General features: G+C 41.2%; 2 protein-coding genes across 3 annotated transcripts in view; one reads left to right on the top strand and one right to left on the bottom strand.

The window, feature by feature from the left end:
• CFTR (CF transmembrane conductance regulator) overlaps nt 1-4,222 on the bottom strand; it is a 110,920-nt gene extending 106,698 nt beyond the window's left edge. Inside the window, exon 1 of the mRNA XM_065048802.1 lies at nt 4,091-4,222. The gene's annotated coding sequence lies outside the window, so the exon portion shown is untranslated. The remainder of the gene's footprint in view (nt 1-4,090) is intronic.
• A 1,254-nt stretch (nt 4,223-5,476) lies between these two features.
• The window catches only part of ASZ1 (ankyrin repeat, SAM and basic leucine zipper domain containing 1), a 38,850-nt gene continuing 29,245 nt past the window's right edge, over nt 5,477-15,081 (top strand). Inside the window, exons 1-3 of one of the 2 annotated variants that reach the window (XM_005500870.3) lie at nt 5,477-5,680; nt 7,339-7,435; nt 13,341-13,463. In XM_005500870.3, coding sequence (XP_005500927.2) covers nt 5,576-5,680; nt 7,339-7,435; nt 13,341-13,463 — 325 coding nt within the window. In that variant the 5' untranslated portion in view covers nt 5,477-5,575. Of the gene's footprint in view, nt 5,681-7,338; nt 7,436-9,005; nt 9,174-13,340; nt 13,464-15,081 lie in introns of those variants that run through there. The other variant, XM_021285423.2, reaches the window with a different exon arrangement.

Genomic DNA, 15,081 nt, shown 5'->3' with positions numbered 1-15,081 from the left:
CACAGACAGGACACAGATCAGTGCTTTTTACAGAAAACTGTAATATTAGCCCTTCTTTAGACTTGAGATACCTTAAAAATAAGTGATAATACAGGTATATATAAGCCAGCTGAAAATTTACCCAGGACAATCTAAAATACTATGAAATACTCTGTTTCCCATTTATTTCACAAATGTGACCTGTGAAATTGCAATCACCTGTGTTACTTTATGGAACTTTTTGCAAATTATGCAAATTCCTGCACAGTGCCCTGCCCTTAACCATGGAACTGGCACAGCTGGTATTTCTGCTGAAAATGTACTGGTAATTTGTCAGTTCAGTAAAACCAGAGCTACTAAACCTCTCAGGGAATGAGAATCTCTTACAACTACTAAGTCATTTCTTTCTGGAGTGCCTATTGCTTGCACAAGGACTTCTTTCCTCCTCTGCATTAATAAATTAGAAGAACATGAAATAAATGGGTTCAAGACCTTTTAACAGTTGTCCCACAGTTAAGTTTTGTCAAAGTAATATCTAGCTAACATTGAGATAAAAAAAAAAAAAAAAACACTGAGTTTATACCCTAAGTAATGTTATCGCACATGAAAATTACGTAAGAAAGGGTGTAGACTGTTATTCAGACTAATAGCTGTGATAGAGAACTATGTAGAATTCCACTAAAATGCTAGTGCAGTTAAACCCCTACAGTATTAGCTGCTGTGTTGTGGGTAGAATGGTATTGCAATAGTTAAGGTTTTACAGAGTCATTCTCTTTTAACATTTACCAATTCTGATTCTTTTCTCAAGAACCTTACTTTACCACCATCAAAACCCTTAAATAATTTCTGATTCAGCATTTTGGTAAGAAACAGAGAAAACTGAAACAGAGAAAACTGAAACAGTTAAAATATTCTGAAATATTCTGGCAACCATGTTTGAATAAAAATTTGTAGCTATACGTACATCCATCACACACAAGACAAAACACGAGGTTTAGATAAAAACACAGAAGAAATTCAGACAACTAACGAAATCTATTGAATACCAAGAATAATGAAAGAAGATTAAAAGTCAGCTGAAGAATAAAAACCAGATGAAGCTTAAATGCAACTATGGCCAGCAAGAAGGGTGGCTGAAGACAGATAAAGTGTATTAAGGAAGTTTTATTATTCAAAGCAAAAATAGGTTCCTACAAGAATACTATTATATACTGCACCCAGCAACTGCTATCCTCACTGCACTTTTTAACAGGTATGTTTAGTATAGCCTGACATTCAAGCACATGGAGCTAGGCTACGCACAGATAAAGCATTTATTTTAGAGTTCGCTTCTAGTGCTTATTCTGATACCCCTTCTGATAACGGAAATTATTCTGAGACGTTTTCCCAGCTTGAGCCATTCCATAATTGCCTCCTGCATGTAAAATGATTACTGCATGGCAATGAGGAAAAGATGTTGGGAACTGCTCTACCAGAGTAAGTAAAAACATACTCATATTTGGCAAATATGGATGACAGGAGTTACCACACTGTCAACCAAAATGAAGAGTCTGCTTAGCTGAAAAATTAAGACAGACTTCAAGGTCACCAAGGAACGGGAACAAGAAGAATGCAAAAAATATGTGGGAAAGTCCACATCAACAATAACATCTGTCTTACAGTTTCAAGCTAACACACAAGGAGAGGTCATCTGCTATCAACTTCTGCACAATTAGCACGTTTACGGTTGAAGCAGCTATCAGGTACAATTACTGCAAGGCTCTTCTGCAGTGTGAACTTCTGAAAGGGTTTTTTGTAGTATTAGGGACTATCAGGCCTGTCACTGAAGGTAACATATGTAAAGAGAGGTGGTCTTTGAGCAAAGCAGCAGCATCCAGGTTGTATTTGAAGTGCCTGTTGTGACATTTTAAATTGTATATGAGACAGTTCAGAAAAAACAAAACAAAACAAAAAATACCACAATTCAAACTTAGAAACCTGAACAAGGGGAAATAAATCATAATTGTCAAAAACTAAATAAATTGTAGTGTATTAAAAGTAAGGAATCTGTAGATAGTACCATCACCAGTTAGAAACAACTCTCTTGTACCACATCAGGTCAATTGTAAAAAGTCACACTCAGTTGTCTTTAGAGTTCAGCAGCTGTGGATATAAATTCTACTAGCAAACTCATGTTCTCTAACACAGCTCAGCCAAACCAAAAATATTATGGAAGCTTGGTCCTGGATATGATGTTGTGGTCTGGTAGACTTACATAACTACAAAGAAGCTAGAATGACAATGCCAGAAATTCTGCTTTTACTCTGCAGGCAGAAAGTGGAACAACAAACCTTCAGGCCAGTGATCAGAAAAACTGAAAACTCTGAGAATATAAATTACAATCTTATACAAACTGACATGGCTACAAAAATATTTAATTACTACATCCAGTAAATACTATATCTTCACTACCAAAGTAATTTAAACATGTTTAGTTTATGTAGGTAAATCAAAAATAATCACATAAAGATAAGCCTTTATGCATAGGTATCACAGTATCACAGTATGTTTGGGATTGGAAGGGACCTCAAAAGATCATCTAGTCCAATCCCCCTGCTGGAGCAGGAACGCCTAGGTGAGGTCACACAGGAACATGTCCAGGCGGGTTCTGAATGCCTCCAGAGAAGGAGACTCCACAACCTCCCTGGGCAGCCTGTTCCAGTGCTCTGTCACCCTCACTGAGAAGAAGTTTCTTCTCAAATTTAAGTGCAACCTCTTGTGTTCCAGCTTGATCCCATTACCCCTTGTCCTATCATTGTTTGCCACCGAGAAGAGCCTGGCTCCATCCTCATGGCACTCACCCTTTATATATTTATAAACATTAATAAGGTCACCCCTCAGTCTCCTCTTCTCCAAACTAAAGAGCCCCAGCTCCCTCAGCCTTTCTTCATAAGGGAGGTGCTCCACTCCCTTAATCATCTTCGTTGCCCTACACTGGACCCTCTCCAGCAGTTCCCTGTCCTTCTTGAACTGAGGGGCCCAGAACTGGACACAATATTCCAGGTGTGGTCTCACCAGGGCGGAGTAGAGGGGAAGGAGGACCTCTCTCAATCTACTAACCACCTCCCTTATAATACACCCCAGGATGCCATTGGCCTTCCTGGCCACAAGGGCACAGTGCTGGCTCATGGTCATCCTGCTGTCCACCAGGACCCCCAGGTCCCTTTCCCCTACACTCCTCTCTAATATGTAATTTCCCAACCTATACTGGAACCTGGGGTTGTTCCTGCCCAGATGCAGGACTCTACACTTTCCCTTGTTAAATTTCATTAGGTTATTCCCCGCCCAACTCTCCAGCCTGTCCAGGTCCCGCTGGATGGCAGCGCAGTCTTCTGGCATGTCAGCCACTCCTCCCAGCTTAGTGTCATCAGCAAACTTGCTGATAGTACACTCTATTCCCTCGTCTAAATCGTTAATGAATATATTGAATAATATTGGCCCCAGTACTGACCCCTGAGGCACTCCACTAGATATTGACTAGACTTCGCACCATTGACTACCACGCTCTGGCTTCTCTTCTTAAGCCAGAGGTATGTATTACAGTTTATTCAATTGTAGCATCTTTTGTTCTAGGGAGACTGTGTGAAAGGTTTTTGCATTGCTATCAAGTTTCCAGAACTGGAAGTTTCTTTCATAGGAGTTCATTTAGCTCTATATGAGGCTGCCTCACTGTTAACAACCTGACTTTCATAGTAGTTTTAGGCAAACAGGTTGTCATCTTTTACAGACAAGCAACTAAAACCCAGATAAAGCAGCTGTTAAAAATGTCAGGAGCGCACAACTGAAACATACAAACTGGTTTTTTGTTTTAATAAGCGCAATTTTTATAGCACTTAGTATGTTCTAGCCACAGCTGTAGCTAACCTGCAAATTCACAATATGGTTAAAGTTGCCTCACACATTCCATTTCACCAAAAAAAAAGGGGGGGGGGGGGGGAACTAAAAATTAAAAAAAAAAAAAAAAGGAAGAAATGCTTTACAGTCACCTTTCTGATCGAGCGAAATTTTTACCAAAATGAACTTCCCAAAAATTACACTTTTAGACTGCCATGGCTGCCAGGACCACACTCACCAATCTGCAGTAGCACCTGCCTCTTTTCCAAGATCAGTCTTTCACCCTTCTCTTCTCTTTTGTTCAGTAGAAGATCAAATTCATTTCAGACTGGGGCAAGGTCTGTGCTGAGTTCAAAGAGCAGGTTTTTTCCTGTGGATGAAATACAACATGTTGTTCCTCATCTGTTCTTCAAAGAGTTTAACGTGAACCTCCTGACAGATAAGTTATTATCTGTCATTAGAAAGAAATCTAACCACAATTCTGAAATTGAAAGTAATGCCTAATATCCCCAGATGGGAGGGAGCAGGGTGAAAGTTTAGCTCATTATGCATGGCTGCTGTTCAACTTTCCCCACATTAACTGTCACCACCACAGGCTTTGGCTGCATAACAGTGCATGCAACGACACATTAGTAACATAAGTGACTGCTCTCAGTTTAGGTGTATTAATGACAACAGAAATTAAAGAGATAAAATCTTACTTTTTTCCTTGGACTTAAACACATTTCCCAGTCATGGATCTGCAGAGACAACTTCACACATAGCCCTGCTGTGCTACCTAACACCCCTACAAAACAGCTAAGCCACTAATAAGCCACGTTACACTCCCACATACTTAACACCCAAAGTCTCATCTGCTTCTTTTACCTGACACTGAACATCACCACCAGCGCAGATCCTGCTGCCGCCTTTACAGAATCACAGAATGTTAGGGATTAGAAGGGACATCAAGAGATCATCTAGTCCAATCCCCCTGCCGGAGCAGGAACACCTAGATGAGGTTACACAGGAAGGTGTCCAGGCAGGTTTTGAATGTCTCCAGAGAAGGAGACTCCACAACACCCCTGGGCAGCCTGTTCCAGTGTTCTGTTACCCTCACTGAGAAGAAGTTTCCTCTCATATTTAAGTGGAACCTCTTGTGTTCCAGTTTGTGTCCATTTCCCCTTGTCCTATCATTGGTTGTCACAGAGAAGAGCCTGGCTCCATCCTCATGACACTCGCCCTTTATATATTTATAAACATTAATGAGGTCACCTCACAGTCTCCTCCAAGCTAAAGAGACCCATCTCCCTCAGCCTTTCCTCATAAGGGAGATGTTCCACTCCCTTAATCATCTTTGGTGCCCTGCACTGGACTCTCTCCAGCAGTTCCCTGTCCTTCTTGAACTGAGGGGCTCAGAACTGGACACAGTGTTCCAGATGTGGTCTCACCAAGGCAGAGTAGAGGGGCGGGAGAACCTCTCTGGACCTGCTAACCACCCCCCTTCTAATACACCCCAGGACGCCGCTGGCATCACCTCACAAACTGCAGCTGCCTGGTCCGGGAGCGGAGCGGGTCTGAGGGACGAACATTCCGCCCCAACCGCCACCACCCGCGAAGCTCAACGCGCCCGGCGCGCGACCGCCTGTTACAGCCGCGCGCGCAGCACCGCCCCCGCTGCCTCGTGCGCGGGAAAGCGGCTCGGGCCACGTGACCGGGAGCGTTGGCGCGGGAGCGGGGCGCCATGGCGGCCGGGACGTGGGCGGGTCGTGTTGTGGCTGGGGGCGACGAGGACGACGACAGCGAGGAGGACGGCTGGGATATCGGCGTCGTGCCGCATGAGCCGCAGGTGGGGTCGAGTCTCTTGGCGCTGGTGCGGGCCTGAGGCCGCGGTGAGGTGCGCGGGGCTCCCTGGGGCTCAGTGAGAAGCAGCCTCGGGAGGGGCTGCGGCTGACGCCTCTCTGACATTATGGCCTAGCAGGGTAATGGTGGTGTGCCCTCAATCCAGATTAAGTAAAACATAAGTTTGGGGGGTTGTTTTCTTACATAAAACTTTATTTAAAACACTTTTATCCTCCTTAGTTACAGACCCTGGACCCTATTTCAATATGAGAAAAAAATTGAAAGTGACTGAAGGCCTGTAAAACTGTTTTATATCTCAAATCTCTGAGGCTGTTTCTTGCTAACATGAAGTTTTAAGTTATTTTATTGCATCTAATAGGTGTGGGGCATCTGACAGTGTGGGATAGAGATTCTGCAAGGCTTTTTAGCTATTGTTTTGTCTCATGGCTGGAACTGGAAAATGGAAGTAATTGAATACTTGCAATACTCTTGCTAAAGGTTATAGTCAGATTTTCAGGGACCTCAATCTTTAAATTGAGGTTCTATACAAAGATATGCATTATTTGGAAATTGTTGGCTGAGTAGAACAAAAATAGGGCTAGAACATTATGTTGGCTGTTTCTCGCTTTTGGTTTTCTGGATACTAAGCACTTATTAAAATCTTTATGGAAGTCCTTGGAAAGAGAGGCTACAATGTGCTGGGGAAAATTGTATAATTCTGCTTTTTCATGTTATGACTTCAAAACTCATCATGAAATGTGACTTGTCTTTCCATACCAGCTTGCGTCTGTAAGGAAACTAGTGAATAGTTCTGATCTGTGTTCTCTTACTCAGTATTTGTCTGTAAAGTGTTTCTGTTATTCAGTGTTGGGAGGATTGGATCACTTATTGAAGCATCCAGGGCAATCAAGAAACTGCATAGCTGAGCTGACCTGCCTAGTGATAACTGTCAAGAAGTTCTGTTATGCATTTCGTATAATCTAGATAATGCCAGCAGCGATCTTCAGCTGCATCTGCAGTTTTAATAGAGAACAAATCTATAATGCTTTTGAATCAGGCAACTCAGTCTGATGCATAAACTATTTTTTTGGTCAGGGCATTTTTCAGCCAAATCATTTATGATGCAGCAGCACAAACATCTCTGCTACCACAGGATTAGGAGGACAGAGGAACAGTTACCTTTTGCAGGAGTGGATTCATACTGTATTAAGTCAGAGAGCTAGTCATTGAGCTATGTTGCCCCAAGCTCTGGCTACTATGTCTGATAGATAAATTTTTTTATTGCTGTGCTTTGCAACATGTGAAATGTACAAAAAAGGTACAGAAATGTTTTGCAATGTTTTTCCAGAGCCCAAAGATGAAAAAGAATCTTAATTGAAATCAGATGCCATTAAAAAAACTCTGAGAACGGTGTAGGAGGATTACAGGTCTGTTGAAAAAGAAGATATTTACGTTTTCAGATAATTGAACCTTTTTGAGAAGTTAATTTTAAATCTTATGTTTTACAGTAGACTCTAAGCAGGTGTATGTAGGTAGAAGAAGAGAAGTCTTACCTTGCCCCTTCTCTTTGCCCTTACAGAGATCATTAGTGCTTTCATACTGAAATCAGGCTGTAGTTTTACCTTGAAACAGCTATTAGGTTTTGACTTCTCTTTGCTTATCTAGCAGTTGGATCAAATGTTGCAGGAGGACAAGAAGGAAGCATTAAAGAAGGCTCTGTTTCGTGGTGATGTGTCATCAATTGAAGAACTCTTAAATTCTGGTGAGTAAAAGTTATAAAGTTGAATATTTTCAATAGAATTTGGCAAGAATGCTGTAATCTTTGAAGTCTGTCGTTTCATAGTAATGTGTCAAGTAGGAATAAAGAAATGTTTCCAATACAGGATATAAACTTTTATTTTAAAGATGAAATTACTTTTTCAGTGACTCAGCATGCAGTATTCCAACAAAACCCTTCTAATTTATATTTGTTTTGTCAGTCTGTAGAACCCTAAAAATTGAGAAATCTGTAACGTGGGAACTGTGAAATAAGGTGTTTCTTTGTTTTCAAATGCATCTTTAACCTGAAAATATTGGTTACAAACGCTGAAGTTGAGGTCGTTTAAATTGAGAATGAGAATTCAGTGGCTGATCTTACTTTGGTGTTGAAGGTTGCTGCAGAGGTCAGGAAGGAGAGTCTGGCTTCTTTATTTTAATGCTCCCCTGGTTTGGAAATCCCTTTTGTTTTATTTTCCTCCAACTCAGAGCACTGTTAAGTTTCTGGTATGTGCCCTGTGTAATACTGCTGTCCTGGCAACATCAGCTGGACAAAGATTGTGTGATTCTGAAAGGCCTAATAGGGTTTGTGTGGCATTTGTCACTAAAAAGTAGTTTGTTTTAACACTGAAAGCCTTTCTTCCTGTTCTCTTACTCAGTATTTGTCTGTAATGTGTTTCTGTTATTCAGTGTTGGGAGGATTGGATCACTTATTGAAGCATCCAGGGCAATCAAGAAACTGCATAGCTGAGTTGACCTGCCTAGTGATAATTGTCAAGAAGTTCTGCTTCAGCAAGCAAGCAGAATATAGTAGTCAAGAGTTTGTTTTCTGAGGAAAAACTGTCTTATGAGTTTCCTAGTTAGCAATGTGTTTTTCTGAATTTTAAAACAATGACAATATTTACCCCTTTAGAAGGCAACTGTTTCTCACCACAGTGAGGGAATGGTTTGCTTTTTAAATTTAGTAAAAACTATTGCACAGGCTGAAACACAGAAGTGTAATTATGAGTGAAATACATCTGCTGTCTTGCTTTGACAAAATATGTTCTTATAGGCAGTGTTTTTAGTGATGTCTGTGCATCATATTGCTGAATTGTCTTGTTACAGCCATCCATTTTTAATGGCTTGTATTTCAGTCAAACAGCAATAGTTCACTTTTCATGCTGATGCCTGCTGCACACTGGGCAGTTCTATGCTGTTGTGAGATGACAATAAGTATCTGTAAGAGAGTAAGGTCAGGCCGAAGATTCCTGCAGTCTAGTGTCCTGTCCACCGAGATGCACAAGGCAGTATCACAAGAGAATCTACCATTTCCTGGAAGTATGATTAACAGTTTATTTTGACCCCTCTGTCCTGCAGAGCAGTGGAAAACAATGCCTCTCTAACAGGGAGGTGTTACTGGAGAAAGGTTACATTGTCCTTCAGAGGATTGGTGCTCAGTCAGATTAAATCTTGGCCTCCAAAGTTGCTTTTAATATATGTTCAGTAGAGCTTGTAGGAGACTCACTACCAGCATTCTACCAAACTCAGGGTTTGTGTTGGAAGTGGATTTCCTAGCAACAGTTGGTTGGGGCCATTCTTTTGGGCAGAGCAAGAACATATTGTCTTCTGGCTTGCTTAGCTGTTGCTTTAGGAATCTTTGGTGCTGAGGCAGTTGTAAAGAGCTCCTTTAGGAGGTGGATGAGGACAATGTCTTCTCTTACCCGTCCTATAAAATGACAGCATACTGAGAAGAAGTTTCTGAAGTATGTGTTACAAAAAGTAATGCAAGTATAGGCTGATAAAAGATGTAGTTACAATCAAATCCTCTTTCCTGTTCTCATTCAGCAGTGAGTACTGGAGCTCATCTGATCTTTTGTGAGCCACTTGAGGGAATTAAAGCAGTAGTAAACTGAAGGGGTATGTGTGAATAATGTTTTGGCCAGTGTGGGACCTCGAACCCTGAGTCACATGAGAACCTTAGGTGACCCAGCAGTGGTAGACATCAGCAGCTCTGATTTGACTCAGCTTTAAGATATTGTGGAACCACAGGACTAAATGCTGACTTAAAAGATATCAGTGCTTCTATTAGAAAGAAATCTTCTAGAATCAAGCATTTTAGAACTTTTTCCTCAGATAAATTCAATCTGAATGTAAATGTATTCTAGTACTAAGCTGTTCTTAAACTAAATTAAAGCCTTTTAAGACCTCAGGTATTTTTATGTGTCCAACATGGAATGATTTAGCATTAAAAGCTGTATGTAGAGGTTGATCATAGTTCTTCAGGCATTACATTTTTGAATTTGAGGTTATATTTTTTTATTTAAAAACAGCCTTTTTACTGTAACTGGTAGCCACAGTCAACAAAATACCTGAAAGAGGTACCAGAAAACTGCAGTAAACCCAGAAAGAACATATTTCTTCTTTTGCTGTTATTTTGCTTCACCATTATTCGTATGCTTCATATAGTTTCTTCTGTAGAGCACATCTGGGGCCAGAATATATTTTCCCCATTTCTGTTCAACCAGGATCATAGTTGTGTGTAACCTGGATTGTAAGAATGTTTTATGTGTTTTGACTTCTAAACATAATTTGTGAGGTTATGTAACTGAAAACTTTCTCTGCTCATGCCCATGAAAGAACACAGAGAGGCAATGGCAGGTGGGGGAGCCTGTCGTGGAAGCCATCAGCACATCACAGGCCCATTTCTACAAGCTGAGGGGAGCAGAGGGGCGCAAGGGTGAGCAGGAACCCAAATTATGAACTTAGAGGAAGGTACTCCCAGGGCTGTCATAGGGCCCTTGTGCCTGGGTAGCAGTGACTGTAGAGGCAGGAGCGAGTGAAAGGATGTGCCAGGCACAGGAGCGGGACCAGAGGGCAGAGACCATTGCTGGAGAGGGTCCAGCATAGGGCAACAAAGATGATTAAGGGAGTGGAGCACCTCCCTTATGAAGAAAGGCTGAGGGAGCTGGGGCTCTTTAGTTTAGAGAAGAGGAGACTGAGGGGTGACCTTATTAATAAATATATAAAGGGTGAGTGCCATGAGGATGGAGCCAGGCTCTTCTCGGTGGCAAACAATGATAGGAAAAGGAGTAATGGGATCAAGCTGGAACACAAGAGGTTGCACTTAAATTTGAGAAGAAACTTCTTCTCAGTGAGGGTGACAGAGCACTGGAACAGGCTGCCCAGGGAGGTTGTGGAGTCTCCTTCTCTGGAGACATTCAAAACCCGCCTGGACATGTTCCTGTGCGACCTCACCTAGGCGTTCCTGCTCCAGCAGGGGGATTGGACTAGATGATCTTTTGAGGTCCCTTCCAATCCCAAACATACTGTGATACTGTGATACCAATGTGTCCATGATGTCGGCAGCTGGAGGGGATACATCTGTCCCAGAGGGGAGCAGGATGAGAGCCTTCATGCTGTCTGTGTTCACATGAGCACTCCGTCTGTGTTGACTGGTGTGGCTGGTGCTATGTGTGTGTGCCTGCTGGGAATACACGCTCAGCATCAGTGCTGTGTGGACCTGAGAGTGTGGAGCTGCAGCAGCTGTGCCACTCTCTGGCTGTTGAATCTGGCCTGATTTTTCACTGTGGGGTGTTGGTTTTTTTTTTTTTTTTGGGGCTTCACCAGTGCGTTCTTAAGGGCCATTTAAAATGCTAGACTAACCTGCTTAGTTCAAGAACAGCTCATGTAATGAGAGAGACTGAGTAGTAACCAAAGGGAGACACTTCTAGTTCAGTCAAGAACTCCTATAACCATGCAGCCAAGAAGCAGTATTACAGTTTCAATTCTCATTTCTTTGTCTTCTTCTGAGACTCTAGCTGGTTTGCATTGTGACTTTCACACTGTGTGGTCTTTCAAGGCAGGCACTACAAAGATGGTAAGAGACCGTGCAGGGCAAACAAGCTGTAACACAGCTTTGATATCCCCTTGCCAAAAAGACAATTCTACTTCTAGAACTTAGAAAAAGCACCAGCATGGTGGCAGATACTGTTTGCCATATGTGTAAAGAAAGCAGTGAGGAAAACACCTTCTGAAGAGTTTTAGGAAGTCACAGAATCACAGAATGTTAGGGATTGGAATGGACCTCGAAAGATCATCTAGTCCAATCCCTCTGCCAGAGCAGGAACACCTAGGTGAGGTTACACAGGAAGGCATCCAGGCGGTTTTTGAATGTCTCCAGAGAAGGAGACTCCACAACCTCCCTGGGCAGCCTGTTCCAGTGTTCTGTCACCCTCACTGAGAAGAAGTGTCTTCTCAAATTTAAGTGGAACCTCTTGTGTTCCAGTTTGAACCCATTACCCCTCGTCCTATCATTGGTTGTCACTGAGAAGAGCCTGGCTCCATCCTCATGACACTCACCCTTTATATATTTATAAACATTAATGAGGTCACCCCTCAGTCTCCTCCAAGCTAAAGAGACCCAGCTCCCTCAGCCTTTCCTCATAAGGGAGATGCTCCACTCCCTTAATCATCTTTGTTGCCCTGAGTCTCTGTATGCCTGCCAAGTAGATCTTTTGTAACTGTTCTTCAGATATGTGTTAAAGTAAAAAGCTCTAGATGGGAGCTCTGGTAACGTGAACTGCTTTTCTTCTTAAGAGGAAAAGGGACTTCTTCAAGGCTGACAGAGTGCCAGCTTTCTGGTATTCCTTTCCTACTACTGTTACTTTAGTGGGCTGCTGGATATCAGACTTTCTAAATTCTTGAAGTGACTCGTCTACAGGGAAGTTCAGATATGTCTTTGAAGGGACACTTGTGGGCTCCCGTTGTAGAACCTGGCCATGGGCTTCAATGAAATGTTTTGTGTACTGCAAATAGACTGGTGTGCTGTGACGTTAAGGACTGAAGACAGTGTGTATGCATCACTAAAAAGATTTGATCACAAATTCTGTGGCTTGCAGGTATTAGAGTGCTTCAACACCTGACTTGCATTGAATGTTACTTCTTTACTGATCGCTTCTACAACTCCAGTCATCTTTGCCAGTTGAAGAATCAATCCAAGAGCAGGGAAGATAAATACATATATTTGCACGAAAAGGAATGCATGTAGCTCGACTGTCACAGATTTCTTAGGACAGTTTTGTCTTTTTTTCAGAGCTGTCTCCTGTAAAGAAGTATTTTTGATTATGTGTAATCACTGCTGTACTAATATGGAACCAGCTGATGGAAACTTTTACAGAAGAAGTAATATTGAAGGAAGGATGATTCCTCTTGTTGCAAAAACGTATAGAGATTTTTATTTGAAAGTTGTTAAATGAGTATCTCAGTCTGATGCTTGGTTCTTGGTGAATTTGGAAGTACTGTCTGGCAAGCTTACTTCTAACCACAAAGGAAGATGTGGCTATTATAAAGAATATCAAACAGATCTGGTGATTGTGACTGAATCTTGCATAATCTTCCTTCTATTGAGATAATATTTTGTGAGTATGAATGCAAAACTTATAGCTGCTAGTTAATTGCCTTGCAAAATGGAGAATAAAAGGAGCTGTGAAGCAGGTAAACCCTAGTTAATATGATCTAAAAGCCTTGTCAGCAAGTAGCTTCTACAGCAGTCCACTTGACTTGGCAAGGATCAAAATTTTTCATTCTGATTGAGGACAGGTACTGCACGTAAGTGGAGAAAACAGAGATTCTGTGCACTTTTCTTAAATTATTTGTTTTAGCTAAATTTATTACTTGTTTTCTAAAATGTAGTCGTTCTGTGGTATTGGATTGAGTACTGAGCTTCTTTAGTGTCTGTTCTAAAAGTTGTTTTCTGGTATTCTAGATAAAGGTGTATTAAAAAAATGAAAATGGTTTAAGAGACTTCTCTTCCCTAGGACTAAATGCAAACAGTGTGTAACCTTTGTAAGATACATATTGAGAATAATGTTTATAAAATGCGTGTTTGTGGTGGTTCAGTTTTACGATTTTAGTATCTTAAATTTTGACAGGTATAAGCATAGAGTGTAGCTTTCAGTTTGGATGGACTCCCCTGATGTGTGCTGCCAGTGTGGCTGATTTTGCAGTAGTGCGTCTTCTTCTGGACAGAGGTGCTAATGCATGTTTTGAAATAGGTAAGATGTGAATGAAACATGCTGGCCAGTAACACTCAGTACCAGACATTGTCCTATACTTATTCTGTTTTTACATACATAGGGAAAAAAATCAAAGTTCAAAGTACAGCTGGGGCCTATGCTACATTTCACACTTTTGAAATAGAAGTAGTAGCTTTAAAGTAAAAAATGTGTTCTTGGAACTGATCTGCATTCCGTTGATGGGTTTTCTTGTGTTTTTTTCACTCTCACTCTGTCTGTCCCAATCTCCAAGTACTTTTTTAAAAGGGTGTTTGGAAATACTTGGTCAAGAATTCTGGGGTAAAGTTGTAGAGTTAAAACTTACTTTGTTTGATCCTGTTAAAAAGTATATACATGCAGAAACCAGCTAGAATACCGAACAACAGGAATAACTTTCCAGTTCATTGAAACTAATGTGGGTATCTCTAAAATTATAATTTTTTTTTAATAAGTGAAAACTGTTCTCCAGTATGTTGGTAGATGACCTTATTCTGCAAGATTTTAGTGGAGCTTCTAAGTAATGTCAGCTCCTCCGTCAGTTTTTATGACTTAATAATAACTTTTTCCCACTTAAACTGTGGTTATTCTTCTCTTTCATTGTGTTGGAAGATTATCCAAGTTGCAGAAAACTGATGCAACACACAATACCACTAAGTACATGAAAGCATTGATCCTATTTTCCAGTATTTGCCAATATTTGTAATAGTAGTAGACTGAAATGCAGATGGTACAAATCGGGCTCTAGATATTTTCTTGAACTTCTTAGCATCTGATCAGAGTATGAGATTAGAGTTCACTGCCTGCACCAAAAGCAATCATGTTTTCCAATTATTGTCCTTGTAGCCAACTTTAGAGAATTTCCATGTGGCTGCCTATAAGTATGGCTGCATACAGCTCATGCCTTTTCCTTGTTTGTGGCTGTAGAGTGCTATAAATGGGGTGAAAACTGCTATGGACAGCAGTTTTGGCTGACCAGTTAACCAAACGTGTGGCGTTTTTTCAGTGTGTGACCAGCTGTGCTTGCCTGACTTGTTTCCGTGTTTGTGTAGGAGACAGTAGCCAGGGCATAAGCACAGCAGAGCACTGGCCAGCCAGGAACAGGCTTGCAGGTGATTGATTCAGGTCAGGCCACATGTGTTCAGGAAAGCTATGCCATGCTGAAGTGGTACTAAATGTCAGCAGTCCTGCTGCGTTTTTTACATCAGCAGGCAATCACATAAGTGATCCTATACTAATTGTCCTCTAATGCTTATAATCCTAACAACAGCTATGCTGTTAATCAGCTTTTGTCACGTTTCAGTCATTCTTTTTAAGTAGTTAGTTAATTTTACCCTTTTTGGTAAATTGTGAAGAACAAGGAACTAATGTAGCCATTCACTATGGGATGGGGTCAGAATGGAGCATCTTTGAGGACTAAATTCACTGACTCTTCTGGGTTTTTCAGCTAGACCGAATATAAACTAGTTTTTTGTGCGATCTCTAACATTTTTTCTCAAATTCTAAGGTATTTCTTCCCCTTCTTCTCTTGCTCGCATGTATGAACTATAGGTGGGCCAACAGAAATTAATTTCCCCACTCTTTTGTCACTACCTGAAATACTGAAAACAAATACAACTGC

The sequence above is a fragment of the Columba livia genome, chromosome 1 (genome assembly GCF_036013475.1).
Source record: "Columba livia isolate bColLiv1 breed racing homer chromosome 1, bColLiv1.pat.W.v2, whole genome shotgun sequence".
In the NCBI taxonomy this organism is placed as follows: Eukaryota; Metazoa; Chordata; class Aves; order Columbiformes; family Columbidae; genus Columba; species Columba livia.
The sequence above is the reverse complement of the archived record's forward strand: the minus strand, read 5'-3'. Positions and strand labels throughout refer to the sequence as shown.